The sequence below is a fragment of the Herpailurus yagouaroundi genome, unplaced genomic scaffold, assembly GCF_014898765.1.
Source record: "Herpailurus yagouaroundi ecotype Mexico unplaced genomic scaffold, PumYag 215, whole genome shotgun sequence".
Classification (NCBI taxonomy): Eukaryota; Metazoa; Chordata; class Mammalia; order Carnivora; family Felidae; genus Herpailurus; species Herpailurus yagouaroundi.
Window position 1 is genome coordinate 592,075 of NW_024412446.1, and position 27,635 is coordinate 619,709.

The window sequence follows — 27,635 nt, forward strand, 5'->3', positions numbered from 1 at the left end:
TACCTGCCTCACACTCATCCCAATCACAACATTTCAGTAACAATAAAATATTGATAATTAAACATTACAATACTGGTCTTACAATAAATGTTGAGCAGATACTTTATCTCTCTCTGCATCAGTGGATAAGTATCTCAGGCACTACTCACAGCCTCACTAATTGTATGTAGTAATTAGTCTATCGTACAAAATCTAAATGACCTGTTTAGAAAGTTTCATTTCTAAGTATTGGATAGCTGTTAAGCCCTCCTTATTCAATATACAGGAGGACTAGAGAGCGACCAGGGCACAGTCTGATGGATGTGAGTCCTGATTACCATGCCCTGTAGATAGCTCACCTTGTGAGCTGCCTGGAGACATTGCTGGCAATGTGATTTTTTCTGAGGCTTTGGAGTAAAAGAGCAAACAGCCATGTGGGCTGGGGTGGCCTGTGGACCCTGTCTCCTCAGAGGTACTCCAATCTCAGCCCCAGACCCACAGAGGGCCAAACAATGTTTTCCAGGTTCTGCCTTCCCTCCTCCTTCCCCAGCCCTAAATCGAAAGTTTTGTCCAGGGGTAGCATGAGGTCAGCCTTTGGGGAAAGTGGGAATCAAACAACCTTGTTAACGGTGCTTTTTCCTCAGTCATCCTTGCAAGGGCCTCCAATGACCGACCATCTCATTTGGAAATCCAGAGTAAGAGTGTATGGGTAGCTACCTGGACAGTAACAATGTGCTATGGCATCCTAGATCGTGGATTAAGTTACAGCAAACCAAATCAAAGAACATGGGGTGCCTGGGTGGCTCAGTCGGTTGAGCATCTGACTTTGGCTCAGATCATGATCTCACAGCCAGTGAGTTGGAGCCCCGCATTGAGCTTTGTGCTGACAGCTCGGATCCTGGAGCCTGCTTCGGATTCTGTGTCTCCCTCTCTCTCTGCCCTTAACCCACTCGCATTCTGTCTCTGTCTCTCTCAAAAATAAACATTACAAAAATCTTTTTTAAAACAAAGAACATTTACTGAGAATCTACCATGCTCATGGCTCTTGCCAAGATCATTAAGTTATACATCTAACTCTTAGCTGACGTTATGATGTTTTACCTTCTGGCATGCTGTGTGGAGAAGGGGAGCAGACCGGTACATTCTGAGTGTCTACTGAGTGCCAGACATTGTGCCCCATACCTTACTTATCATGTCATTTCAAACTCACTGAACCCTGTGAAAGAAGCATCATCTCTGTGTTACACATGAAGAGATGGAAACTTAAATCAATAATACGTCTGAGGCAGCAAATGGCAAGGCTGGGATGCAAAAAGTTTGTGAGATTCCCAATACCACTTCTCGTTGCCCCAGGCGGAGTTCTAATCCTTTTGGGGCTGGGGAAAAAAATTAGTCTGTTTGAAAAACCACATGCCTCAAACTGTGGATCTAAGAATCAAGAGAGAAAGCCTACCCGTGATACAAGCACACACTGTGTTCTTATGACCCAACTTAAACCCAAGTTCTTGTTCCTGTTTTCAGGCAACTGCAGCCATGCTTTTCTCCTCTCTGCAGTGAAACTCTGAACCATAAACCGTACTATTTCCTACAACAGGACTATCCCAGTGGATTCAAACAAAATCCTGTAACTCACAGTAACAGATTCCTCTATGGGAAACAAAAGAATTGCACTGCTAAGTTACATAACATCACAGTGTCTTCAAATTTTCTGTCCCCAGATCTCTTTCTTCAGGATTAAGATAAAAACAAAACAAAACAAAACAAAACAAAAATAAATTCTCTGAGACAAAAGAACACACACATGGCTAGCAGATGCCTATCACTAAATGTCTTTCCCTACCAGTAACCACAATGAGGATCAGAGGGTCACTTCCTGGTGCAAAGCCAAGGTCTAGACTCAGGCAGTGTTTGCACCTGAGACACAGTGCACGCTATCTATCACTGTTTGAAGAACCAAAAAAAGAGTGGGGGGAGGTTGGCAACATTTTTAAGGTTTTAAGCCATTGCCAAACACGGAGCAGATTCTATGAAGGCAGCACAGACGGCTTCTGAACACTGCAACACTTGCTTCTCTCAAGGGCGCTACAGATTTTATCACCCACCCCACACTAAACTAGGTCCTGCTGAGCCTGCAGAATACGGAAGGAGGTTTCAAAGCCACATCAGAGCATCATTGCCCTTCCTTTCTTCTCCTCAGCTGTCCTCCTGGACTAAAGAGCTCAAGGGAATGCTGTCTTTTGTAGACGGGAGGGAGGAACCAGCCTTAGTCCTTGGGTATAGTTGGTTCCCAGTGTCTCAGGCAGCCTCCTCCTGACCTATTGGGCTGGGGTGGTCTCCCACACTTGATTTCCAGCATGGAGTCTGTGTACATACAGCCAACAGTTCTCTCCATATCTACAAGATGGCAATGACCTATTTCTCCAGACACACTGTCCCCTGGATACAGGATGCTAAGGAACAATGGAAGGGCCTATCCACTCACTTCATGCTCGGAGGGAAGCTATTCCTTCTCCTCATCCCTGTGCTTACTGAAGCCCTGCACGTCCATTACTGACTAATGTGGTAGGAAGGCAGTGCGGGCCTCTCCTGGCCACACACACACACACACACACACACACACACACACACTCCGTTTACCTAGCCGGCCACTCTTAACTCGAGAACAACCTCTTATTTTACACTTGCGTGACTTTCAATGCCAACTTCCACTAGAAGCTGCCAGTAGCCACTGACAAAATTGTCTCACTCAATTATGATGCCACAAACTGACCTTAACCTGAACCAGACGTCGCATAAGGCTGTGCTCGCCCACTGCACATCTGAAATATTTATCTAAAGAAGCTTTTCAGTCGTAAGAAATGGGTAGGCTTAACACAGAGGTGAATCTTAGAAGCACCCAGATTCACGGGGTTTAACAATGACGACAAATCTTGGAGTTCCTTCCTGAGAACAGTCAGCAGGGACATCAGCCAACACTTTGCGGGAAGAGGCTGATGGGCCTGCCCTCTCTCAGTACTCTAACCTAATAGGCACCAAATATTTTGATCAAAACAGCTATCAGGAAAAGACATTCTCAGCATACACTACCAATATTCTGATAAAATTTATATATGATGCGTATGATTTACTTTTAACCCATATAATAACTACTAAGAACAGTTTCTTTTTCTTAGTAAAAGGACATGGAGAAATAAAAGTTCCAACTCTTTTTTTTCCCATCCTCCCACAGACTGTCCTGTGCAGCCCATAATTCCAGGGGCAAATGCTAGTGCCTGGTCACCCTGGTCTCAGACCTCTCCCCCCAGCGGGGTCACTGGTCCAAGGCATGTGTCCTCTCCACCAGATCAACCCAAGAAGATGAGGGATTCATGGTTCCTTGCAGTCAGAGTGGACATTTCCTTCCAGCTCAGATGTGAAACCAGAAGATCTTTAGCTAAAGCCCTAGCATCTCCTGCCTAAATAACCATCACCTTCGATTAGGCTTCTTGCTCCTGACCTCTTTCAATTCTACCTTCCACACAGCCTCCTGAGTGGTCTTCCTATAATACAAATCAGAGTATGTCACTCTACTGCGTTAACTACCTCAGTGGCTTCCCATAGACCTCAGTCCAGACCCTTAACACAGCTTCCACGGCCCTGCAGATTCTGATCTGAGCCATCCTGAAATATCTACAAGTGCCTCGGATGTGTGATAACTCTTGCTATCAGCCCTTGAAACGTGCCACTCTTTCTTCCCGGAACATTCCTCCTACCTTCCCCTGATCCCCTGATGTCCCCACCCTAACCCCACCCTTTTCTTCTGGCTCATGCCTCCTTTGTTTTCAGGATGGCTGAGACACCACTTCTATAAGTTCTAGACTCTCCTCCTCCTTCCCAGAGTGGCTCAGGTGTCCTTCTCTGTGCTCCATGATGTGCTGGGTCTGCTGTGGTTAATATCGGCCACATTGTTGTACATGACCTCTCAGCTAATCCATCTCCCCCTTGAGATGGTAAGCTCTGTGTGGAGGGAACAGTATCTGCCTCTTTCTTTTAGGGCCTAATGCAGTGTCTGGTATACAGTAAAGTACGCAAAAAGGTTTGCTGAATGATACAGTGAGCAACAAAAAATGTCCGATGACCTCTTCTAACAACCCATCATGACATGTTACGGTATGGGGAGGAAACAGGGCTTAGGTCTCTATGTTTCCCTTCCATTTCTGCCTTCAGAGGCCTGGGGATCCTCAGGTGGGGGTGAGGAGCACAGCACCAAGGCTCCTCCTAGGGCACCCACCTACCTTCACGGTTCCTTCCACTTCTACAAACCAGCGCCTTAACATGGCCTGGATCTGACCATCAGTGAGCTCTGGGTTGGCATTGTGGATTTTCTTTTTGACCAGGTCCTCCAGCAGGAGACGCCTCAGCCGCCAGTAGAAGAAGGTACGGGATGTTTTCCAATCCAGGATGTCCTACATACAGACAAGAATAAGCTTAGTCACCTCAGCCCTAATCCCTGCTCAGTGCCCAGTCCACAGGGAACTCCACAGGCACAAAAACTTATCCTCTAGGAAGCCCTTCAGAGACTTAAGAGCAGGCCGTGACTTTCAGCACCTGCAGCTATCTCCCCAGTTTAGAGTTGCAGTGCCCTCTCCAGAGCACTGTGCACAGCAATGGGCCTCGTTAATGCTAACCCCACACATGGCTGAGATGTTCTAGGGAGGAGGCTATGACTTTCCAGATAAACAGGACAGTGTGGAATTGGTTTGCAGCAGAATGGCTCAAGCAACATGTACACAGATTACATGTGAATTTGCTGCTGCTGGAACCCTGACACTGGTGTAATCCACAGTGTGGGCAGCTGCCCCCAGTGAAAGCACATGAGACTCAGTTTCCCACCAGCAAAATGGAGTAGTTTGCCTCCCAAGGTGTCCAAGGGAAGGTAAATCATAAAATTGTTTTGGGGATGATAATGGATATACAAAAAAAGGAAAAAGTCTCTCCAAAAAAAACCGAAAACGATTTGATCTGCACAAGCTGTTTTAATCCATCCCCACTTGTGAGCCGATGAGCATGAGACATACACTCACTTGCTCTCAGGTCTTTGACAAGTCAGGAGAAGTGGCAACCACTGTACTTACGTTAATAACACCCTTCTCCTGCATCCGGCCTGGTGTGTCGTGCAAGTCAGCAAACTGCACGGCTACCTGATGGTAAATGGGAATTAGGAATTCTTCCCGCTCCTTCAACTTGTTCTCCAGCTCCTTCCGCTCAGCTGCGCTTAGCTCTGGGGTGCCTGCAATTAAATAAACCTGCCCGTCACACTCTGTGGTGACCAGGAATCTCTCTGCACAAAAGCAGCCACAGTCATGGGAAGCTCAAAAACACCCCCCTCCCTCTGTGCCCTGGCTCTCCATTGTCTTCACCACCTCTTTGCTGACTAACAGGACTCTGAGATGCCAGACCAGTCCTTATCTTGCCATGGGGAGCCCACATGTCCTCCTTTCCCTGTGGAGGTCACAACTATAAAAGCAACCATGGGAGTCCCTCTCCCCAAGTCTTTCCCTGAGCAGGTGCAAACAACCACCTGGGGGCCTGTGTCTCTCATCGTCTCACTGACAGCCAGGCCCCTCCTTCCCCATGCAAGACACCATGCCCATGCCTGGCTGACCAGCATTAGAGCATCTGGACTATTCTCAGTGTGGGACACGGTAGGGGAGCAACCCCTATGCCTTCAGGCCCAGATCAGCAGCCTCTTCTCCCAGGTCCACACAAGTCACCCGCCAAAGGATTCCTAAAATTGCAAGCTGCTGTTACTCCATAGCTTCTAGTCTGAAATTAGTAGAATCCACCCTAATTAGAGCCAGATCCGTGTGTCTTATGCTAGCTCAGTAGATTAGATTAGCTCGCTTCCTAGTCTGCTGCTGGGCTGCTACTGCCAGAACCAACCCCTGACCAGAGTGACAAAGACATTCAAGTTCTTGGGCTAAAAGTGAAGGAACAGGGAAAAAAGAGAAATGCACTCCACAAATCCCATTTGGATCACTGAGCTCATAAGCACACAGGATCCTCAATCGACAGATTCCTATAAGGAATCTGGAATTCCTTATGACAGGGAGGATGCTCCCGCCCCCCTCCAATCAATGGTGTCCCAGAAGAGGTACGACTATGTTGTGCTTTTCTTCCTAATTACTCTCAGAATGGGCCTTGCAATCAATACTGAAAATATAGCTGCCTGCCTAGTAAAGAGGAGTAAGTCTACCTGAAGGAGCAATAGGTAACAGCCCCTGGTGTTGGGGACAACCTGAAGTGCTTTGTCACCAAAGCTGACAAATAAATACATGACCACATGTGATGGGTTGCAGAAGAGAAAGTTCTATTTCAAGCATGTCTGTCTGGGAACAGGCCTTGCTTTTTATGCCACTATGAATCATATGCCATAAACAGCCTTGGGCTGCTGAGTGAGCCATAAGTACTATACATAAACACATGTTAATAGAACAGGGATGTAGCTATAGTACCTAGTTTCATTTTTATGAGATTTTTAGATGCCCACCTCCACCTCTTTTTTTTTTTTTTTTTTTTTTTTTTTAAAGCCCATCACTACTTGAAAACCATGAGGAAGAGAGCTGAAGTCTATCTCTTCTTGGGCTCTCACACAGAGGGGAATCACTGACCTATCACAATCGGGCCCTAACACTTCAGCAGCCTTCTTTCTGCACCAGGCAGAGAGCAGGACTGTGGGATGAGACGAAGGCCCATCCATTCTAGGGTGGATCTGCCTAGACAGTCCATGGGAGGAGAGCCAACTGGTTTCTTTTGAGATGAGACTGTCTCAGTAGTAACATTGATGACGGTAATTTTGACAGGGAAGCAAACATTTTTCTTCTCTAGTATGAGGAACCAAGACTCCTTGGAGGAATGGTTGATTCTAGGGATGGGGCAGGAAAAACGTAAGATGAGCCTGGAACATGCTGTCACAAAAATCAAGGAAGCACTCAAGAAATGATGGAGACTTGTTAAAAGGGCATAGGAGCCAGTTTGAAGGTGTTCCCACTGGCCAAATCTGGGGCAGTCTGAGCACCAAATTTATCATAAACAACATGAAGATGTTAGTTATCAGAATATTTATAGAATGAAATCAAAGTCTGTGAGTGCATCCTGATATAAATAATTAGATGGGGGGGGGGGAGAGAAGGGAAAGTTCTCCTTTCCTCCAACAGAATAATAATTAATGGACACAGAAGGAATGATGGAATTAGAAAAATCACCATCTTGCTGCCATCACAACAATCGATTCTGCCAAGAATTATCAATGGATACTAAAACTAGTGGGTGAGGGTTTGATAAGGAACAGGATATTTACATAGCCTCAAAGTATCTCTCCACAAATTACTATTAGTGAAAACCTTAAACTAAGTAGTCAAAATTACCATCACCAAGAATTGGACAAAATGACACATGCCTCCTAGGAAGATGTTCTGAGAAGATCATAAATAACACTTCTGCAATATTCTTGCCAAAAATGTATTATCTGAATTTAATCATAGGGAAAGGTAAGACAAACCCAGATTGAGGAACATGCTATAAAAAAGTGGCCTGGGGGGCCTGGCTGGCTTGATCAGTGGAGGTGACTCTTGATCTCAGGGTTTGTGAGTTTGAGCCTTTCCAGTTATGTGTGGAGATTACTTAAAAAACAAAACAACCCCTCCCACCCCCAACGCAAGCCTATAGTCTTCAAAAAATTCAAGATGATGAAAGGTAAAACCAAAGAACTATTCAAGATTAAAACAGACTATGAGCGCCTGGGTAGCTCAGTTGGTTGGGCATCCAGCTTTTGATTTTAGCTCAGGTCATGATCTCAGGGTTGTGAGACAGAGCCTCACCTCAGGCTCTGTGCTGGGCATGGAGCCTGCTCGGGATATTCTCTCTCTCTCTCTCTCTCTCTCTCTCTCTCTCTTTCTGCCATCCCCCCCCCCTCACACCCACTCTCTCTCTCTCTCTCAAATACATACATACACATATACATACATACAATAAAACAGACTAAATGCTTGAAAACAGATTACAGTGTGTGGCCTAGGGTTAGATCTCTGATCTAAACAACAACAAAGTCTGTAAAAGACATTATTGGGACAATTGGTAAACTCTTGATATGAATCATGAATCAGATAGTAGTACTGTATCAATGTTATAGTTCCTGATGTAGATAAATGTCTTGGGTTATATAAGAGAAAGTCTGTGTTCTTAGGAACACACAGTAAATATTTATGGATAAAGGAGCATGATATCTACAGCTTACTGTCAAATGGTTCACAGAAAGTATGTGTGTGTGTGTGTGTGTGTGTGTGTGTGTGTGTGTGTGTAGAGGGTGGGCAAGCAAGTACATGTACATGAGCACATAGAAATGATAAAGCAAATGGGACAAGATGTTAACAAGGAGAATCTGAGAAAAAGGCATCAGAAGTCCTTTGTACTATTCTAGTAACTTTTCTGTAAAATTTATCAAATGGAAAATTAAAATATAAGCCAAGCTAAAAAAATTGTTTTTCTTGGCTCCCCAATGCCTAAAATCAGAAATCAAAGTTAATATTTACAGGGCATTGGGCACTATTCTAAGTGCTTTGTATCTATTAACTCACTTAACCCTTACAACCACCTTAAAGTTGGTATTCTTACTATCCTCATCTTACAGGTGAGCAAACTGAGGCACTGAGAGTTTATATAACTCACCAAGGTCTCAAAACTAGGAAGGGGCAGAGCCAGGTCTCAGGTGCAGCAGTGTGGCCCCCAAGATTTGGGGCACTATGTTACCTTGTCTCTTCTTGTTTACTTGGGGCAGAGGACAAGTAAGTGCATCAGTAGCAGAATCTCTTTAATTTCAGAAAAGGCTAAACGAAGATGGCAGGCTCCTGGCTGATAAAGATGAAGTTCCATTCCATAGCTGAGACCAAGACAATTTCTTCAATAATTTCTGCTCTGCAGATCTAAAACGGTTTCCTGGGCAGGCCTAAGATTTTTTTTAAAAACTTTATCGTAATATTTTTCATAAACATTGATCATAAAATTTACCATGTTACATTTCAAACATCTGTTTATGAGATTACCTCCTGAATCAGGCATGTTTGTTGAACCATTTCTTTATACCCCAAGGCATCCACAGCATTACTAAATATCCATCCTCCAACTTTCTTTACATTCTACTCACCCACATTCACGTTGATATGAACACAGTGTTATGTGGATTTGGTTGCACAATTTTGGAACACCCAAAGTAAAGTTTTTATATGAGCCCAGACCTGGTTCCTTGGTTGCCAGGGTGAAATAGAAATGTTTACTTCACTCTACGAGTAAGCAGTGGTCTGTACATCATCTAAGAAATTGCTGACTCTAGACTTGTTCATTACAGTGATCCAAGAACTTGTCCTTTTGATACTGTTGGGGAGTGTTTAAAAGTTCATGTAGATGGCTTCTGGGACATGGGAGCTGAAAGGCACTACGCCTTTCTATTTCGAACGCCACCTTCCCTGTTTTCTACTCTTCAGTCTAAACCTGCCCATGATTTATAAATTATGCACACTTCTCACTAAGGGCAAGTGCTTGGCATCCTCTGTGAGTCACTTGACTGTATACTTTACTCCTTAATCAAACGTAAGTCTAGCTTGGGGGAGCAAGTCATTTACTCTTGTGCTGTAGAGATAGTTCAGGCACAGTGATTCAAGGCAGGAGACTGGTTGTACAGGGGGACTACAGTTGTACAATACTTCTGTACTGGATGGCAAATAGTCACAGTCCCGAGCACCCTCAGCATCTACTTCCCTCTCCTGGGTACTGGGGCCACTTATGCTCCAACGCCAGGGTCCCTGAAACCTTCTGGCAGCCCTAAGATTTAAGGGTAGCTCCTTGCGTTATTGTGAGATCAAGAACTAACATAACAGCAGGTAAAATCACAGCCCTGCTGGGGAGGTGTGGGTGGGGTAACGGATGGTAGGACTGTGGATATGGAATGAATGAGAAGTCTTAGACCCTCAGAACATCCTCCATCTGGCTAAACAACCAACACTGTGTTTCTATATGTGTACATCTGTACATGTACATATATGTGCATGTCTGTACCACATACATACATTTACTGTGCAGTTACTATGTGCCAGGCACCACACTTAATGCTTTCAGGATCACATAGCTCATAAGTCACCATGCACAATTCAGACCTAGGTCTGGTCAGCTGTTAACACTGCTGCCAAGCGGCAGGCCTTAATGTCGTTGAGTGCTTTCCAAGTTGCTTCATATACATCATCTCTAATCCTTAAAACAACCCAACCTTATAGACAGGGCATCTATTTTACAAATGAGAAAACCAAAGCTCTGAAATGTAAAGGTATTTGTCCAGTGGTATCTAGCTCTTAAGTAGCAAAGTCAGGATTTACACTTGGGTCTGGCTACCTTCAAAGCTTGTGTTCTTCCACATGAAATGATACCAATGGCGACAGAATTGCAATTAGCTGAAGAGTTTGTTTCACTGTGTTAGAAAAGTGTTAAGAGCACACAGCTCAGCACTGGGTACAGAGGCAGAGGACTTCCAGGCTTGGAGCACAGCATTCTGGAAACAAGGCCTTGGCTTTACCAAGCTGAAGGGACAGAGAAGGCTGGCTCCTGAACTAACAAAGGTCTTGTCTACCCAGTCAAGCTATTCTAGAGCTTTAAAAGAATAATGAAATAAACACCTGCAATGCTCTGGCCCTCCTGAGACTAGGAAGATCACAGAACATTCCCCCAAAGGTTGCCTTGTTTGATTCCTTTGGTAATGCCTCTGATTGCAGTTCAAGACCTACCTCAAAAAAGCATCAAAGCAAGGAAAAGACAGAAGTAGAGGATGTATGTACTTTAAAATGCACATGAGAAAGTCAAGGACTTGTGTGCCTCAAGTGGGGGTGGGGGGGGGGAGAAAAGGTTTGCTACATTTTATTTTCTAAAAATAAAAGGCTGCTTTTAAGCTAGTTAGACCCTTGTGTAGCACATGGAGGGCCCCTCTCTCCTTGTACGGCAAAGCAGCCAGCCCTAGTAATGATTTAGGGGAGATTAACAAATATGTCAATGTCTATTTTCTGCTTAATTTAAAAGCGGCGTCTATAAAGATTTTTGACTTCTGAACCCTGTTCTCCTGAAAGAAAGAAGGTAAGAATGAGGAGGGGGATAAAGAGTGATTATCCTATCATTGATCGTTTGTCAGGAGCATTTCTTATTCACTGGACTATTGTAAAAAGCTAAGCTCTCGATCAATCCTGTAAGCTCCCTGTACAATTAAATATCTTGGAATGGTTTTCTTTCTTTTCTAGCCAGATTGCAGGGCCTCAGGGTTTTTAGGAAAGCAAGTCGTTGTGTGCGTGTGTGAGTGTGTTTAAGAATATGCTACAGGGAGGAAAGTCATTCTTTTCTAGAATCCTACTTTAGGGAAAGGCTGAAACGGGAGAAGAAAGGTAGGTTACTCTCGTCTCTTTCTTCCCAAAATAAAAAGTCCCCATGAAATCCTAAAAATCCACCATAAGGTTGGATAACTATAAGAGTTAAAAAATATTTCAATGTAAAGAACTAAATACAGAAGAGAGTACTACTAGTCTGTACTATTCTGATCCAATAAGAAGAGCTAACGCTACTGAGATGTTACTATGTGCTAGAATTGTTTAAGTACTTTTCATCTCATTTAATCCTTGCAAATACCCTAAAAGATGGCTACCTTACAGATGAAGAAATGGAGGCACAAAAAAGTGAAGTAACTTGCCCAAGGCTGCAAAGCTAGGAAACCATGGAGCTGGGATTCGGGCTTAGATAGTAGTCTGGCTTCAGAGCCCATGCTCTTTTTAAATTTCGTTTTTATTTTTAAAATTTCCCCCAAAGCAGGTGCACAGTTCCTGGAAGTATCACAATACCATATCGACGAGTGGGGTGGATGGAGCAAGCTTCTATTCCATCTCCTAATTCCAAAAATCCATTTAATATATTGTCCTCGGATAGAGGACATATCAGATATTAAACTGATAAGAACAGATACTATACTTGATCTTAGCCAAAAGGCTGAGAAGCGATATAGAGCCAATGCCCTTTAAATGAAACAAGTTAAATTGACCCACAAGTGCCCACAGGGCAGCAGCCTGTCAGGTGTTCCTGGGGCCAGGACATAATGAAAAGCCACATCTCTCCTCCATGGGGTCAAAGCTGAAGAGAAGCTTCTGAGGAGAGAGCTGATTTCTGCAGCAGGAGGTGTTTTTTTACCCAGCCATGACACTGAAGGAGGGCAGGAGGAGGTGAGCCTTACCCTATGGACGAGCAGATCACATCCTATGGTGTAGGATTTGGGGGGAGGGGTGAGACTTTCAAAGCTTAGAATGAAAATCAGACTGGTAGGCTGAAAATTCTCTGCTCAGCTAAAGGCACTAGGTGACCTTGCAGAAATCTCTTTTCTGTGCTCAGTTTCTCGTTTATGTAACAACAACCCTAAGCTGGCAAAAAAGGAAAATGTTTTATAAAAGAATGTGATATTAAAGTGTTTTTTTCATTTTTTAGTTATACTAAGAAGCTTTATGTAAATTTAAACCCAATTTCAACTTTTATGGGCCCTTCTTCCTCTCCTAAAAAAGCAATTTGCTTTGATTGGTTAAATACTTATGAAACTAAAGAAAAGGACTAGACCACCCTCCCTCACTCAGCTCCAGAATATCTCAGATATAAGAACACACACCCGTACCTCAACCTTGAGACTGAAAAATCAGCATAAAAAAGACTGGAATCTTATTAAGATTCAGAAGTACAAACATAAGTAGCTGTTTAAAAGATCACATTTTCAATGTTGAAAGAAATTTCTCTATAAAGATAGTAAGATAGGGTGGGGGGAAAAAAAAGCCTTGCAAAACTACTTCTGTATCCATCACAGGTGTGCCTTTCTTTACACAAAAGCATTCTTGAAAAACTGCGTAAATCAGATCCTGTTTTAAATGCCTTAAGGGACCTATTTAGAAGGAACCCTGCAGTGAATCCTTTGGTAAAGCAAATAATCCTTTTGTAATGGGAATAATTTCTCCCAATGTATCTAGTTTTTTTAAAATCCCATTTTCATATATCTGCTTTTCTTCAAAGGGGGCCATACCTATCTAAATACAGCTGCATTTGCATATTGATTTTAACAGCTATCCTCTCAGGGATGTTTAACCCTAGGTTCCTTGCAATGGTGTTAGTGCTCTGCTGTTCATATTTTTAAAAATCATTATAGTAAACCCAGAGATTTCCAAATAGGAATAAAAGAATCTATTATTCCCCCTGCAGCCCTGTCCCCCGTGCCCCCCATGCAAACAGTCCACACAAAAGAGTCAGGAAGCCGCACAGAATTCTCTGAATTCTCGTGGCAGTAAGTCTCAAAGTCTTTACAGTTTTCCTTTCCTTTGTTGCTCCCCTGAATCTACCAGGGACAGGGCTCTGGGTCAGCTAGGACCAGGTGGGAACAGTGCCTCTCAGACATATTCTGACAACAGCCTGCAGGCAGGCAGAAGCTTAGGTTCAGTCCAACAAAATGCCAGCCTGGTCTCTCTGCCTGACAGAACTGTGAATCACTGTTTCCTAGGAAGAGGCAAGCCCAAGTGCTTTTATAAATACAATCAGATTAATAGATCAGATCAAAACAACTCCTTCTCCTTCCCAGAAAATGCTGTCACGATTGAACCAAATTGCATCAAACCAAAATGCTCCTGAATCAGTGTGATGAAGTGGGTTGTAAGCGGCTGCTAACTAAGGGAAGAGGCACCATGCCATAATCTCTCCTCGTGGGCCTGCCTACCAGAGATCAGTGGCCACGGTGCCAGTGAGGACGCTCCATGTATACCACAGATGACAGGGCAAGAGGCCACATCCCAGGCACTGGTATCAGAACTTCTTTCCTTTTCAACTTTCCAGGTAAGGATGCTGCTTTCTGACCCCCACAAGCAATTCCGGCTCTTTTCAGCTTACAACATCTTGAAGATGGACACAAGAGATGGAAAAGCACACACAGCTCAGATACTTCGATCACTCCTGCCAGAAGACCAGCTTAACCCCTGAATCCCCTTAACCCAAGGAAGTGTCCTTTTCTTGTCATCTGGCTGCTAAAAGAGAAGGCTTGGGGGGAAGGCATTCTGGAAGATGTCTACAGACATCTGCAAGCCCTAATACTCCCTCTGCACCTGGGGTGCCTTGGGCAGAAGGTATGCTGGTGGAAGGGCCAGGGGCAGGCCAGCTGCAGTGCTCAGCTAGAGTGGCCTCTGCCTGTGTCAGACCGGCACTCTCAGGGCGTGCTGTGTGGGCACCACCAAGGTGCTGCCTGGCAGGCTGCCCGGGAACAGGGCCACATTCAAAATGTGAGTCTGGAGCAGGATAAAGTTTCACTAAGTGGCTCCTTTGCCTAGAGACTATTTGTGTTGAGGGAGAGGGCAGTGGGGAACATATGACTGCTTCACACTTGGACTGTCTCTCTCAATTGATTTGTAAGGGTAAGGATCCAGGAGAAAATCTTAGGTTCCGGTGTCAAGAGGCCAGGCTAGGAAGACCATCCTATCCCACACCACTCCCTGGTCCTAGCTCTCTGAGGAGGTAGAAGGATGTCAGAGAGACACAAAGAGGCCATGGAGGCTGGGGCTCTATTTCCAGAGAAGGAAGCGAATTTCCATAAGGCAACCAGGCTGGTAGTATAGTTATCCTTCCTGCATGGACTCTACCAAGCCTGTTCTGAGACTCCAGACTATGGTATTTGGGTTTATATCACATTTCTTTCTCTCTTTACCTCCACCGGGAACCAAGGTATGTACTATTTTCATACGCTATGATAATCACAGAATTACAAACCAGTAATTCACCACCTTCTACCCAAAGTATATAAAATGATGAAAGGTCAATTTTTAAAAATAAAAAATATGAAACAGACAAAGTTAGCTGTTCAGAAATTAAATATTACTCATTATCCTTAGAGAATAAATAGTAATTATGTTTTTGAACACAGTCAAATCAGTTGTGCTCTAAGTGATCTGACAGTGTGCTCCCCAGTGCAGAGGCCAATCTGGGAAGAGATTGGGAACATAAGGTAACATCCACCTCTACAGGCTTTCTCCTAAATCAGATTTTTCTCAGTGGAATTGGCTTTAGATAACAAAGGGAAAGAATTCCTGTTTAATTTTGATCAGGCTCAGTATTCAGCTGAGGAAATCCTGAGAAATGCAGAACAGAGGGAACCAGAATTCCATTCTGGGTGCTGATATACGTTTATTTTGTATCTTGGATGATTTACTGAAGTCTTCTTTTTGCCTTAATCTCTCAATCTGGAAAATGAGGTCATTTGCACCCACTTTGTGTGAAAGTATTTTGTCAGTTTTTGATTCTAGGCATAGAGAAAAGAGCCAAAAGCCTACGTGAACCCAAAAGGAGTGGAGTTCATGGCATGTCCTGTTACATCTTTGCTGGCCTGTGACCTCACAAATACACCTGGGTATGTATGATCTCCCTGAAAAACTTAAATCGCTTAAGGGACAAGACCACTTTTTCTACTTCTTTCGTATTTCCTTTCCTATACCACTTGTTACAAAAGTAGACCTATGCCACAGAGATAGCAAACATGGCTGTCTCCTTCTTCTGATAATTAAGGCAGGAAATGATGCCAAACCCTATGTTTGAAAAATGCTTCACAGATTCAAAGTGAATGCACATTCATCTGATCTTCACAATGGCTAGGTTGGGGCATTATCCCCACTTTCTAGATGAAGAAACTAATGTTCAGAGAAGTGAAACAATTTACCTACAAGCAACCTGAGGTTTATACATGACTATTTTTATTCTAGACCTACTCTCATGTTCCTGACCTGCCCTGGGCCAGAGCTGCCTCACATTTAGCAGACTAAGGATTCTTTCTCCAATGCCATTTTGGTCAAGGTTAAATAAATATGGTTTTCTTCAATGCAGAGAGGAAATTGATAATGAGATGATTTGTAACAAATGATTAAATGGCCATCACTTGGAAATCTCCTCCCTCTCCCCTTCCTGTATTTCAAAAGTTAAAAGGTGCTGGGTGAAGGTGGGAGCGATATCACTTTCCTTCAAGAGAAAGAAGCTTTGGCCCCACACCCCTCACCATCCGGTTGCTCTGCAAACAGATGTCAGAGAGGATCCCTCTTCCTACCACCCAGTTACTCTGAAGGGATGATAACAGCCATTGGGGGGTTAAAAAGAGGCAGTGAACCCCCAGTTAATGAGTAGGAATTCAGCAGGCAGTGTAAGATAAATGGAGCTCTCTCTGCTTCTGCTAGAGTCAGCATGAACTGCGGCCCTGCGGCTTGTTTGTGGCAAATGGAGTGCGCGAAATATCAAAGGGCAGTGATCCAGAAGAAGACCGACTTTGACAAATTTTAAATTGGCCAGAAAGAAAACCAGCAAAAAAGAAAGAAGAAAAAAAAAAAAAAAGAAGAAGAAGAAGAAGAAAAAAAGAAAAAAAAAAGAGAGAGAGAGAAAATTATGCAATTCACTGTGTCCTGCAATTGTGGCATTGCTGCCTTTGTACAGAATTAGTGGTAAAAACAGCAGAACGACTGCCTGATGCTGGGAGCAATTATGAGCCATCTAAGTGAGATGCTTATCAGTGGCTGAAGCTTTTAGAGCTCTCACTGTATACAGTTGTGAGGAACTTGCTCTTGAGCTGCAGTTACTTTAATTAAAGTGTATGGGGTTGGTCAGAAGTAATTATCCTGTTTGGAGAAGAGACAGAAAAAAACCACCTCAACACTTCTGGGTGGCAATAGATTTTAGAAACAGCTTTGCCAATTCTTGTTGTATGTGTGCACTTCCCATAAAGGGATCAGGCTGAGATGGGTTAGACTTATTGGTGGTTGTTACCTAATGGCAAACAATGGGAGGCACACAGGGTTTATTATAACCCAAGTCACCGTGTCTGGCAGGCAACCTGGCTCAGGGCTCCAAACTGCCAGGATGTGCGGTCTTCTAGAGTGCAGGCAAACACTCAGAAGTTTTTGTGTCTCTAGATAGTGAGCATATAAAGCGTCCACAAATGGTACTTTATTAATTAAATTACTATTTGAAACATAAATTAACTAGCACCTCTCCTTTTTATGCCTTCCATTCACGGAGTTTCATTACCTTTTAAAGACAATCACTCTGTTCCTAGAAAAACAAAACCAAAACAAACTAACAAAAGGACTCCAAGCAATTATCTTCACTAACCTAGTGAGGGGCTTGATGGGAGGTCTAGGCAGATAATCAGTGCTTCAGAAGAACCTGAAATGCATTTCAGTCTCTGGACTTGACACAGGGCTCCCACAGTTTAGTCCTATGTGCAAGCTGCAGCCCTTCCAAAGCTCCAAAAACAAATGAGCAACAGAGTAGTGCGCACAAATGTTCCCAGGGCTGTGCGTAGTCTTTACTTGGGTTTCTCTAGCTCGAGATGGCCCTGGAACTCCACCTGGGTAGGTCTCCAGCTTCTCTGTCCCATGACATCGACTCACATTCCTCAGAAATGTCCAAAGAGACAACCAGAAACGGAACTCTTAAGACTTTTGAGGACTTTAAAGCATATTCTCTGCCTGATTAGCCTGCCCCCCAACAGCAACTTCCAGCTAATTGTTCTTTACGAGGATATCATCCACAAGGCCAGAAAGATGGACTGTGTGAATTATAAGAAAATATCAGAAGAAAACTTGGGTGACTTTTGCTTTTTTAGGTCCTACTTTCCCTCCTATTACATACACTATTTCATTCTACCAGGGCTCTTACCATATAGAGGACAGTAAATAAAGATTATCATGAATTTGATCAAATGCTTCAGTGCCTCCTCCCCTGGCCTATGAATGCACTCATTACAAATCAGCTGAATGGCTCATTGATTTGCCAGGAGGACAAGCAGACATACCCAATCGTTCAGCCAAGCGAATGTAGACTGGGTCCACCCGACGCATGGTTTTCACCAGATCTTTTCTGCGGAATTTGATTTCTACTGTCCCTTCTGGCTCCAGAACTGATCCCCTGGATCAGAGAGAAAGAAAACAAAACAGAAATAGAGGCACTTTAAAGGAAGGAGACAACTGAACGAGGCTGGTTACGATTTGCAGACCAGGAAATAGCTTCATTATGGTTTTGGCCACCCATGGCTCACAGGAGTAACCCCAGGGAGAGGCAGGCATCAAAAAGTGTCTAAGTGGGCTGTGAGAAAGGCCTGGCAAAAAGCAATTAAAATAATTCTCATTACCACACCAGTCTACTTCCATCTCAAAAGAGGAATATAGATTCCACCATCTACAGCCGATAAGGGTAGCAGGAATCACATTATTTTCCAGGAGGGGGAAGAAAAAAAAAAGATGATGTAGGCACCGTGGCAGGGGACCAGCCTCCAGCACTTAGGCTGTGCGATGAGAGGTCGATGCTGATCGGTCCCACGCACAGCTGTTAGTCTGCTGGCAGGATGACACACTGGGCTGGGCCAAGCAGGAAAGAAAACATTCTGCCTACTGCTATGGAGAGGTCTCAGGGTTATTACTAGTGCATACTAATTTTGTTCTATTACTAGGAACGTTACCCTATACAACTTAAAAAAAAAAAAAAAGCTTTTCAATTGAAAAAAATTACAGCTACTACTTAGTACATACATGGCACTGTTCCAAGTGCTTACACATGAATCTTCACAGCAGTCCTATACCCAGTCTACACCCTCTATGAGGGAAGTTACTATTATCTCCCATTTTACAGATGAGGAAACTAAGGTACAGGGCGTTAAGAGACTTGTCCGAGCCTAACAAGTGACAGAGCTGCATCTGAAACCCAGTGGTCTTGCTCCACAGTCTGCAGAGGAACTGTCTGTGATCTGGTATCAGATCAGGGGCTAGATTTGGATTTAAAAATAATAAATCCCTGGGTGTAGACTGCTAGCTGAGTGATCTGATAAAACTACTGGACTCTCCCAAGCAGCATTTGAAGCAGGAGGCTAAAATTTTTGCAGAAACAGAGAAGCAGGTATTCAAGTAAAATGATCAGATGCAGGAAGTGGCACGGAAAATGTCAAAGAAATACAATGTGAAATTTCCCTATTTTGGAAAGGGCTGAAAACTGATTGTGAAAGGAAGCTGGATGTGGTCTGTTTTACTTAAGTAGTTTCAAGGACCACCTCTTGACAAAGGTCTGGGACTTTTTCTTTTGCAGTCCTTTGGATGCTGTAAACACTGTTCTCCAAGTGTCCTAGAGTGCCAGAGTGTGACACTGGACTCTGAGGGAGCAGCTTCGGTTTGGAATCACAGAAGGCAGGTGCTATGGTACACCCCAGTGACGACCAGCTTGTTCCACAGACAAGCAGTTCAGGAGGAGTAAAACTGCTTCAAGTTGCTCACCAGTCAGTTAAGGCTTCAGAACTCCAGACTAACACTTTAGTCCTTCTACACCAACTTGCTTTCAGTTCCATCTGCCCCATATCTAAGAAAGAGACAGTAATAGGCCTATCTGAAACACAAACAGAGGAGACAATCTCTCTGAGTCTGGGGATATGTGGGATAGAGGACTTCTTGGTAAAAGAATCTGGGGTGGGGGACCACACTGGGAAAGCCTGACCCCTACCTCCTTTCTTTCTCATCCCAGCAGACACTATTTAGGAAATCTATTTTTCTGACCTTGTAACCCTCTGGAAATAGAGATTCAAATAAAGTTCTCTGGTTATAATGTTCTCCAGGAGGAAACCAACAGCTAGAGGACCTTCAGAGGCAGTGAATGGAAAAAAAGAAGAAATGCTACCTGCTTTCTCGGTCAGCATACATCTCCATGTGCCGGGGGTTGATGGTGGGGTCAATCACAACCCAGGAGCCACCCCGGAGCTCAGCTTGAGGAGGAATGTAAACCAACACAGGCTGGGAGCACTCCCGTAAGCTATCCACGATGTAAGCACCAAACTTCAGCACCTGGTCGTACATATCTATAGAGGAGACAAATCAGAAATCATGAAACAATGCTTCCAAACATCGTTCACATCATGGTATACACAGAAAACAATATTTATATCGTGAGCTGTGCCTCCATGAGGAGGCTGCTCAGATCAGAGGTGACAGGTCTGGGGGTTCAGCCACCCTAGGTCCTGTCTGGCCACCCTGAAAAATTGAAAGGATGGGGATTTCCACCTGTAATGCTATTCAAGACTCTACAGGATCTTCAAAAACACAAGAGAAGTGCACTGTCTTTCATAAGACAGTGTGCAAGCCCTATGGATTGCATATCCATTTTATAGCCTTTCTGAATTGCCAGATTCTGGTTTCATTATATTAATTCACACTTGCTCTACAGACACTGAGTATTTTTCATGTCAATATGTGATCTCTCTCACTACATTAAGTTTTCTGAAGGAAGGAACTATTCAAGCTCTTTTCAAGTCTCCTCATGATACTCAGAATATGATAAGCTCTTAAAAGGTATAGCTAATGGAAATGGAGCCTTCAAAATTTTTATCTTCAAAATGGCATCTTTCCTCTTGGTATCCCCAGTGTCTTGTCCAGTGCCTGGAACATAGTGCTCAGAGTAAGTATCTGCTGAATGAATGGGTGAGCACATACGCACTTTGGAAAGAACATAACGAGAAAGAAAAACAAGTTAATTCTTTAACAGTTCCATTTTTACCAGGGCATCAATATGAGAAAACATTTAAAATGCATACGTATTTACTGGAAACATCACACAGCCACATAAAAAGAAGAGCTACCTCTTCATTTTGCTAAAGAGTACACTTTGTAATCCCCCACAAGGCTAGGAGCAACCTGAAGAAAAGGCACCCTGGTGCATAAATAGAGTCCTTGGAAAGTAGGATCAGTTATTATTTATTTCCCAACAATTTATGGACTTCTTCCCATTTCCCAGCTCACTGAAGTCTGTGCATGTCTAAAGTCTTAGGTTTATGATTCCAGATGTTTAATGAGCACTTCAGCAGAACCTCAATGGATCCTTTCTAAACACCAAATAACAGGTTCAACTGAGTTCAAACTTTCCTATCAAAGCAAGGATCTCAATTTGGAATAAATCAATTCTGGAAATCCAGAGCAAAAAAGCATTTTTCAGAAAGTTAAGGGCAAATCCAAATAGAAATTGCTTTCATTGTAGTTACTGGCAAATTAAACTGCCACCTTCTCCAAAGTAAAAATGGCTCTCTTTATACAAACCATCAGTGAGCACAGTTAACTGCAAAGTATATGCCTCTCTCCATTGCCCAACCTGGCTGCTCTGTGAAGACTTCAGAAACTCCAGAAATTTAGAAGTTGCTCCGGGAAAAACTCCCTACCCTATAAGGGATATGTATGGTCATATACTCTGTATATATGATCAGAGCAAAGACATTTATCCCTTTGGGAGGAAAGCAAAGACCAAAAAAATTTACTGCTAATTACACAACTGCTGTATGAAGAGCAGGGAATAAAGGACTTTAAGCGCTTTACGCTAATTCTGTGGTTATGAAAATAATTGCTCAGTTCAAATTATTTTAACTAAATTAATTCTTTAGTGGATATTTCAACCAGTGCTACATAATAAAATAATTGTGTAATTAGCAGTACATTTTTCAGTGCTGCCAAGAGTACAGTCTCAGCCTCAGAACAAGTAACGGAAAGGAGTAGCCCTCAGTGGTGTCATGCACAGAGAAGAAATGGAAGACATGGATAGAAGGAAAAAGTAAAACAATAGAAAAAAAGCACACAAAAGAAAGAGGAAAAAGTAAGTTAGAAGTAAACGAAGACAGTGTCCAGCCTTCTCACTCACTTCTGTTTCTTAAAGATACACCCACATCAAAATCTGTCTGTACTATCTATGATTAACAGACCCAGCCCCTTGAAAGGACTTTATTTAAAATGCACGCCCATTTATTTAATTTTTTAAACTCAAGTTCATATGGGATGCCTGGGTGGCTCAGTCGATTGAGCATCTGACTTTGGCTCAGGTCATGATCTCACAGTTCATGAGTTTGAGCCCCGCACTGGGCTCTGTGCTGACAGCTTGGAACCTGGAGCCTGCTTTGGATTCTGCCCCTCCCGTGCTCACACTCTGTCTCTGTCTCTGTCTCTTTCTCAAAAATAAAACATAATTTAAAAAAACATTTAAAAAGACACCCTCAAGTTCATATATGCAAGTAGTTTGGGATGAAGCTGAGTGTGCATGTTTTACTTTCTGAAATGAACTTTAGTCCCTCTTTTTCATCATCATGGCTAGTTTACTGCATATCAGGCAGCATGATTTCATACACACACACAAATGAATCACTTAATTATCAGAAAACCATGTTCTTCTAACCCGAGTTATAGATGAGTAAACTGAGGCTTAGTTAAATAAGTGAATAAGTGGCAGAGTATGAGACTCGAACCCAGATCTTTTTGATTCTTGAAGTCCACTTTCTGTGACCTCATTCTTACTGGAAGGAAAGAGCGGGAGGCCAAGGCTGCTTTCTAGCATCTGATACAATGGCTGAGTAAAATAAAAACCAGAAAAGAGACTGAAATAAAATGACTGAATATTTTTAAATTTTGCCTGGAGTTTTTGTATGTTCATAAAAGTAAGAAATTGTATTGATGACACTACACAGCTATGTGAAGGGCTTGGATCTGACTGCCAAGCAATTACCTTCAGGCCCCATGACTGGGAGTAGAAAAGGGGCCCCAGGCTTCATTAAAGCTGACAGGCTCAGGACCAAAAACAATGCCTCCATCTAACCTGGAACACCAACAAACCCACAATCCAACCATCAGAACACCCAAAAAACAACAAAAGGCTATTAAAATATAAACTGACACACACAAAACAAAGTCTACAAACAACACGCTCACACTGAATCACAGCAGCCCCAAACCGTACATTCTGAAGGGCACGCTGAAGCGTGTGGCCATAGTCTGATACATATTTGTATGAAATCTCTTCCTATTTGAGACAGAGCAAAAGTACAGCCAAGTGTAGCAGGGGCGAGTGTATTCCCAAGGCTTTAGGTGAGAAATCAGTCTAGGGAATTGTAAAGCTATGCATATGCTGACTGTCAATTCTCAGGCCATGGGAAAAGCAACTAAGAATGGACAATACTGATAGGTTCTTCAGTGGAGAGGTGGGGGCTTGGTACTTTCTAAGCACTGTGAGCAAAGCACATCTGCATACAATCACAGAGCCTTTCTGGTGCGTTCTCAGCAACCAAGCACCAATCCTGCCCGGGGCCTTCATTGTTATACAACATAGATAAACTGTGGCAGCCACATGTACCAAACAAGGGAGCAGGGTGGTAGGGTGTTTCCACAGTGCCCCATACTCTTGAAACTGGAACAGATCTTATTGGCCTGGGGCGAGATTATCTGTTAGAAGCTGAAGGTAAACATTAGGCATACACAAGCTGCATACACATAATGCCAGTTCATTATGGCCGGCTGACACAGTCTTTCAACATCCAAGTAATCAGAGACTTTAAAATAGACTTTCATTCCGGTTAAAGTTTTCAATAAATGTTTTTTTATTGTTATTTATAACCTGTCCCAGGAAAAAATAATAAGTATAACATGAAAAGCCAACTGAGAGTGACCCTGTAGCACCAGCAGTGAGGCAGCTTAATATCACTGGGATTTGCATCCTATCAAGCTATTCATGCTGAGGCTGGGACCCTGGTGCTAATTTCTAGTAAATTTCACGCTTGATGTCTCCCTGTTGTGGGTCATTGCCGGTTCGCCTAAATAAACTGCTTCCAAATGGCTCTTCCATCTAAATATTCAGCCAGTTTTTATAATTTAATTTTGCATTATGCTGAATAGCCTTCCGGCCAGATAGAACTCATTGGAAAAAAAGCACCAATACCATCTTGACATACTTTTATTTATTTATTTATATTTTTACTGCTCGAATTAGACCTCCTAGGCTGACTAGTAAAGAGTTTTTTTTTCTCTCCACTAATGTCAATTTTCAGCATAGCAAGAGCTGTCTCTAATCTTTTCCTACTCATTACACACAATTTTGGAGTCATTTTACCCACAGTGCAGTCGGCTCCTGGCTGTGTGTTTGTGTGCACTGAGGGATGGCATAATTGTTTATTTTCCCTCCCTGCATAATCCCCAGCCAGTATTGAAACCAAAACTGCAAACATCTCCCCAAGGGATATGGAATGACTCTCAGCTTAGGTCCCTTTACATGAGATAATATGTAGAAAACATCCTGACCTGTATGTAAATATGAAAGGCAATGTTCTTCCCCTTCCTACATTTACACTGATCTCTATCTTCCCCAAAGCTTATTTATCTTAAGTGATAATGGATACAGCAGCACCAAAACTCTGAAGACAGAACGGGCCCTGGCCTGTATCAGGCCAGTAACTCATTTTTGACCAGAGGCGGGGGGGGGGGGGGCCCCAGGCGGATGGGGGAAGTTATTGTTTAATGGGTACAGAATTTGTGTCAAGGGTAATGAAAAGGTTTGGGGTATATTTAGTGCTGATTGTTACATAACATGTGAATATATTTAATGCCACTGAATAGTACACTTACAGATGGTTAAAATGATAAACATTATGTTATATGTACTTTCCTGCAATATGAAAAAAAATAACTCCTATCTGACCACTTGAAGTTTCTTATCACAGTGACCAAGGACAACTTCAAAGCAGAAGACAGGCAGGTGGCTAAGAACTTTCTCAGGAACCTACACAGTCTATTCCAGGGGATGTTCTGGTAGACCTGGTTTGGTCCTAGGCTCTAAACTCAGCCAACTGTGCTGGAGGAAGTCAGACAGAGCTGTGTTCCTCTCCCAGCTCTGTCATTCTTCAGCTAAATGATCTTGGGAAATTTACTTAACCTAAGTCTCAATTTATGTAAAAGGCAGATAAATACTACGGCCTACCCCTCAGAAGTGCTTGTTGTGACGATTATGTAAGACAGTGCACATAAAATGGTTAGCACGGTTTCTGGCGAAAGGAGCTCAATGACTCCTAATTGTTGTTGCTTTTATTGTTACAGGGCTGGCAGCCAACCTGGGCCTGAGCCACATGCAGTAGAACTGAAGCTTTTCCTACAAGCAGCAAGCTGTTGAACTCTGAACTCCTTAGGACAAAAGAGCCAGGCTGACTTACTCCTAAGGAAGATCAGGAAGAGTGAATTCTCAGTGGCCCTCGGGAAGAGAGATAACTAAGGAGTACCGGCTTTGCATTCTCTCCTCTAAGTCTTAATGCAAATTGTATAGCCAAGAAATGTGGGATAAAGTGAAGCTGGATGCTAAATAAACCTCATATAAAGGAATGAAAGGAGTCTCAGGCTCCTCCCCCAGAGAAAAACACTTCAGCATAGTATCATACATACTCTTTTGAACACTGTAGTATTTTGTTTATACTTTGTGGCTTTATCATTTTGCCTCAGACATTTTTCTCAACTCCTTGAGGCAGTGTCTCTTTCTGACTCAGTTTTGTTTTCTCGGAAGCAGCTAGCATAGTTCCTTGCACGTAGGAACTCAATAACAATGTCCAGGATTGACTTGTTGAACCTACACTTTCAGTATCTCACGGCATTTCCACTGATTTATTATCTTTGTCACAAAATTCACCTGAGAGTCTATCAAAGTATAAAAACATTAATTTCAATGTATAGTCCAAGTCTCCCCCAAGAAAAGTGCAAAATGTGGTAGATTTCCAGCAAATATGGGCAACGGGAAACTTTACAACTGAAAAAAAAGAAAAGAAAAACCACACTAGTCTTTTACACTTTGCCAGGGAAGCCTGGCTGTACAGGGCTTTTCCTAGCCAGGTGAAGGGAAAGTTGTTGGCACAAAGCTCTAATCTCTCTCCATACACAGCTGATAACCTATAAAAGGGCTAACTTCCTCAGGTTTTTCCTCCTTCAGAGCCAAAGATGCTCCTGTGCTAAGCTATTTCTGGGTTCATTCTTTCGCATTTGATATGTCTGTATCTCTGACCACTCTACTCCAGCATTGCCAACCCCTCCCTCCTTCCATTCCCCTCACTCATTCTACTGCTACAGAACCCAGACGTCTCCCCCCATGAATGAAGTTACACTCATCAGTGTACTCATCCCCTCCTGGTATGTAGTCTCTGGCCTCAGCATGGCCATGAATCTCTGGCCGCTGGAGAGACAGCTTCGCTGCTGTACGAGGTAGAAGGTGTTACCTTTGGCTCTCCTGAACAATCCACAGTAGCTGTGCACAGGGAGGATTCTCAGTAAATGGTGATACTAGCTGCTGAGATCACTAAGCAATTCCCATAGCACAGAACAGAGCCTGTATAATAATGTTCTAATATGCTGGAGCCATAGGCCCAGGGCTGTTGTTGGATAAGAATGAAATACACCACAAATTACCACAAAGAACAGCCTCTGGTACAGAATTTGTTCGTTTTCTTCTGGTGAAGGCTAATTTCAGTATCTACCCTGGTCATTATAGAGTGTTAGAGCATAACATCAACAAAAAGTGCTCAGAAAAGAGGGACAGAGACTAGCACAATCACATTTCCCCAGGACCATCAGAACAGTCATCATTCATCCGGGAAAGCTAAATCCACAACAGCAGCCCATCTAGAGAACACAAGTAGACGGTTCTGAAATTTTGTATGGAATTGTAAAACATCCAGAATTTTCCCACTCAAGCTGCAACTCAGAAGATATATTTCAGAGGAAGTATGATCCCCCAAAAGCCTAGGGTGATAGTTGTCAGGAAACCCATTGGCTCTGCCCATTTTAAACCCTCCTCTGTGCTGTGAGGTTCTGGGGAATCAGTTTATGGCCCTCCAGCCCAGAGCCAAGCCAATCACCTTTCATCCCACCGGAGAAGCCTCTCCAGTTGGCAAAGACCATCAGAGGCAGCCCTTCTCGGTTGAAGTCCTTGATAGCCTGATAGGTCTTAAACGCAGAATCTGGAAACCAAACCTGGCCAGCCTGCTGGATTATCTATTGGGGAAAGTCAAAGAGGAAGACACAATTAACAATGGAGCTTGAGGGGAAGTCTCCCCAAGGTGAACAAAGTTTTACTGGTTTACTTTAAAAACTCAACCGGGGCGCCTGGGTGGCGCAGTCGGTTAAGCGTCTGACTTCAGCCAGGTCACGATCTCGCGGTCCGTGAGTTCGAGCCCCGCGTTGGGCTCTGGGCTGATGGCTCAGAGCCTGGAGCCTGTTTCCGATTCTGTGTCTCCCTCTCTCTCTGCCCCTCCCCCGTTCATGCTCTGTCTCTCTCTGTCCCAAAAATAAATAAACGTTGAAAAAAAAAAAAAAAAAAAGAAAAAGTCTTTTAAAAAAAAAATAAAAAAATAAAAACTCAACCAAACCAAACACACAAAAACTATTGTTCATCAAGAGGATCATCTTTTGGGGTTCCTGGGTGGCTCAGCTGGTTAAGTGTCCGACTCTTGATTTCAGCTTGGGTCATGATCTTACAATTTTCGTGGGTTTGAGCTCCACATCAGACTCTGTGTTGACAGTGTGGAGCCTGCTTGGTATTCTCTCGCTACCTCTCTTTCTGCCCCTCCCCCAATCACGTGATCGCTCTCTCGCTCTCTCTCAAAATAAATAAATAAAACTCAAAAAAAAAAAAAAAAGGATCATCTTTGAAGTAAAAAAGAAGAAAGGATCCTGGATCTTTGATTTTGTCAAATTCTCCTCTTTTTAAGTCCTGAGTACACTACCACTCCT

General features: G+C 43.2%; 1 protein-coding gene and 1 non-coding gene across 17 annotated transcripts in view; both read right to left on the reverse strand.

Annotated features, from left to right (window-relative positions):
* Positions 1–27,635, reverse strand: part of ACACA (acetyl-CoA carboxylase alpha) — a 283,001-nt gene that overhangs the window by 6,978 nt on the left and 248,388 nt on the right. For all 16 annotated transcript variants that reach the window (XM_040455131.1, XM_040455127.1, XM_040455128.1 and 13 more), the window contains 5 exons: positions 26,762–26,897; positions 19,750–19,927; positions 17,885–17,997; positions 5,094–5,248; positions 4,254–4,424 (listed from right to left, as the gene is read on the reverse strand). In XM_040455131.1, coding sequence (XP_040311065.1) covers positions 4,254–4,424; positions 5,094–5,248; positions 17,885–17,997; positions 19,750–19,927; positions 26,762–26,897 — 753 coding nt within the window. The remainder of the gene's footprint in view (positions 1–4,253; positions 4,425–5,093; positions 5,249–17,884; positions 17,998–19,749; positions 19,928–26,761; positions 26,898–27,635) is intronic.
* LOC121017414 (U2 spliceosomal RNA) lies at positions 11,849–12,039 on the reverse strand. Its single transcript, XR_005784755.1, has one exon. It is a non-coding gene; the product is annotated as a U2 spliceosomal RNA (small nuclear RNA).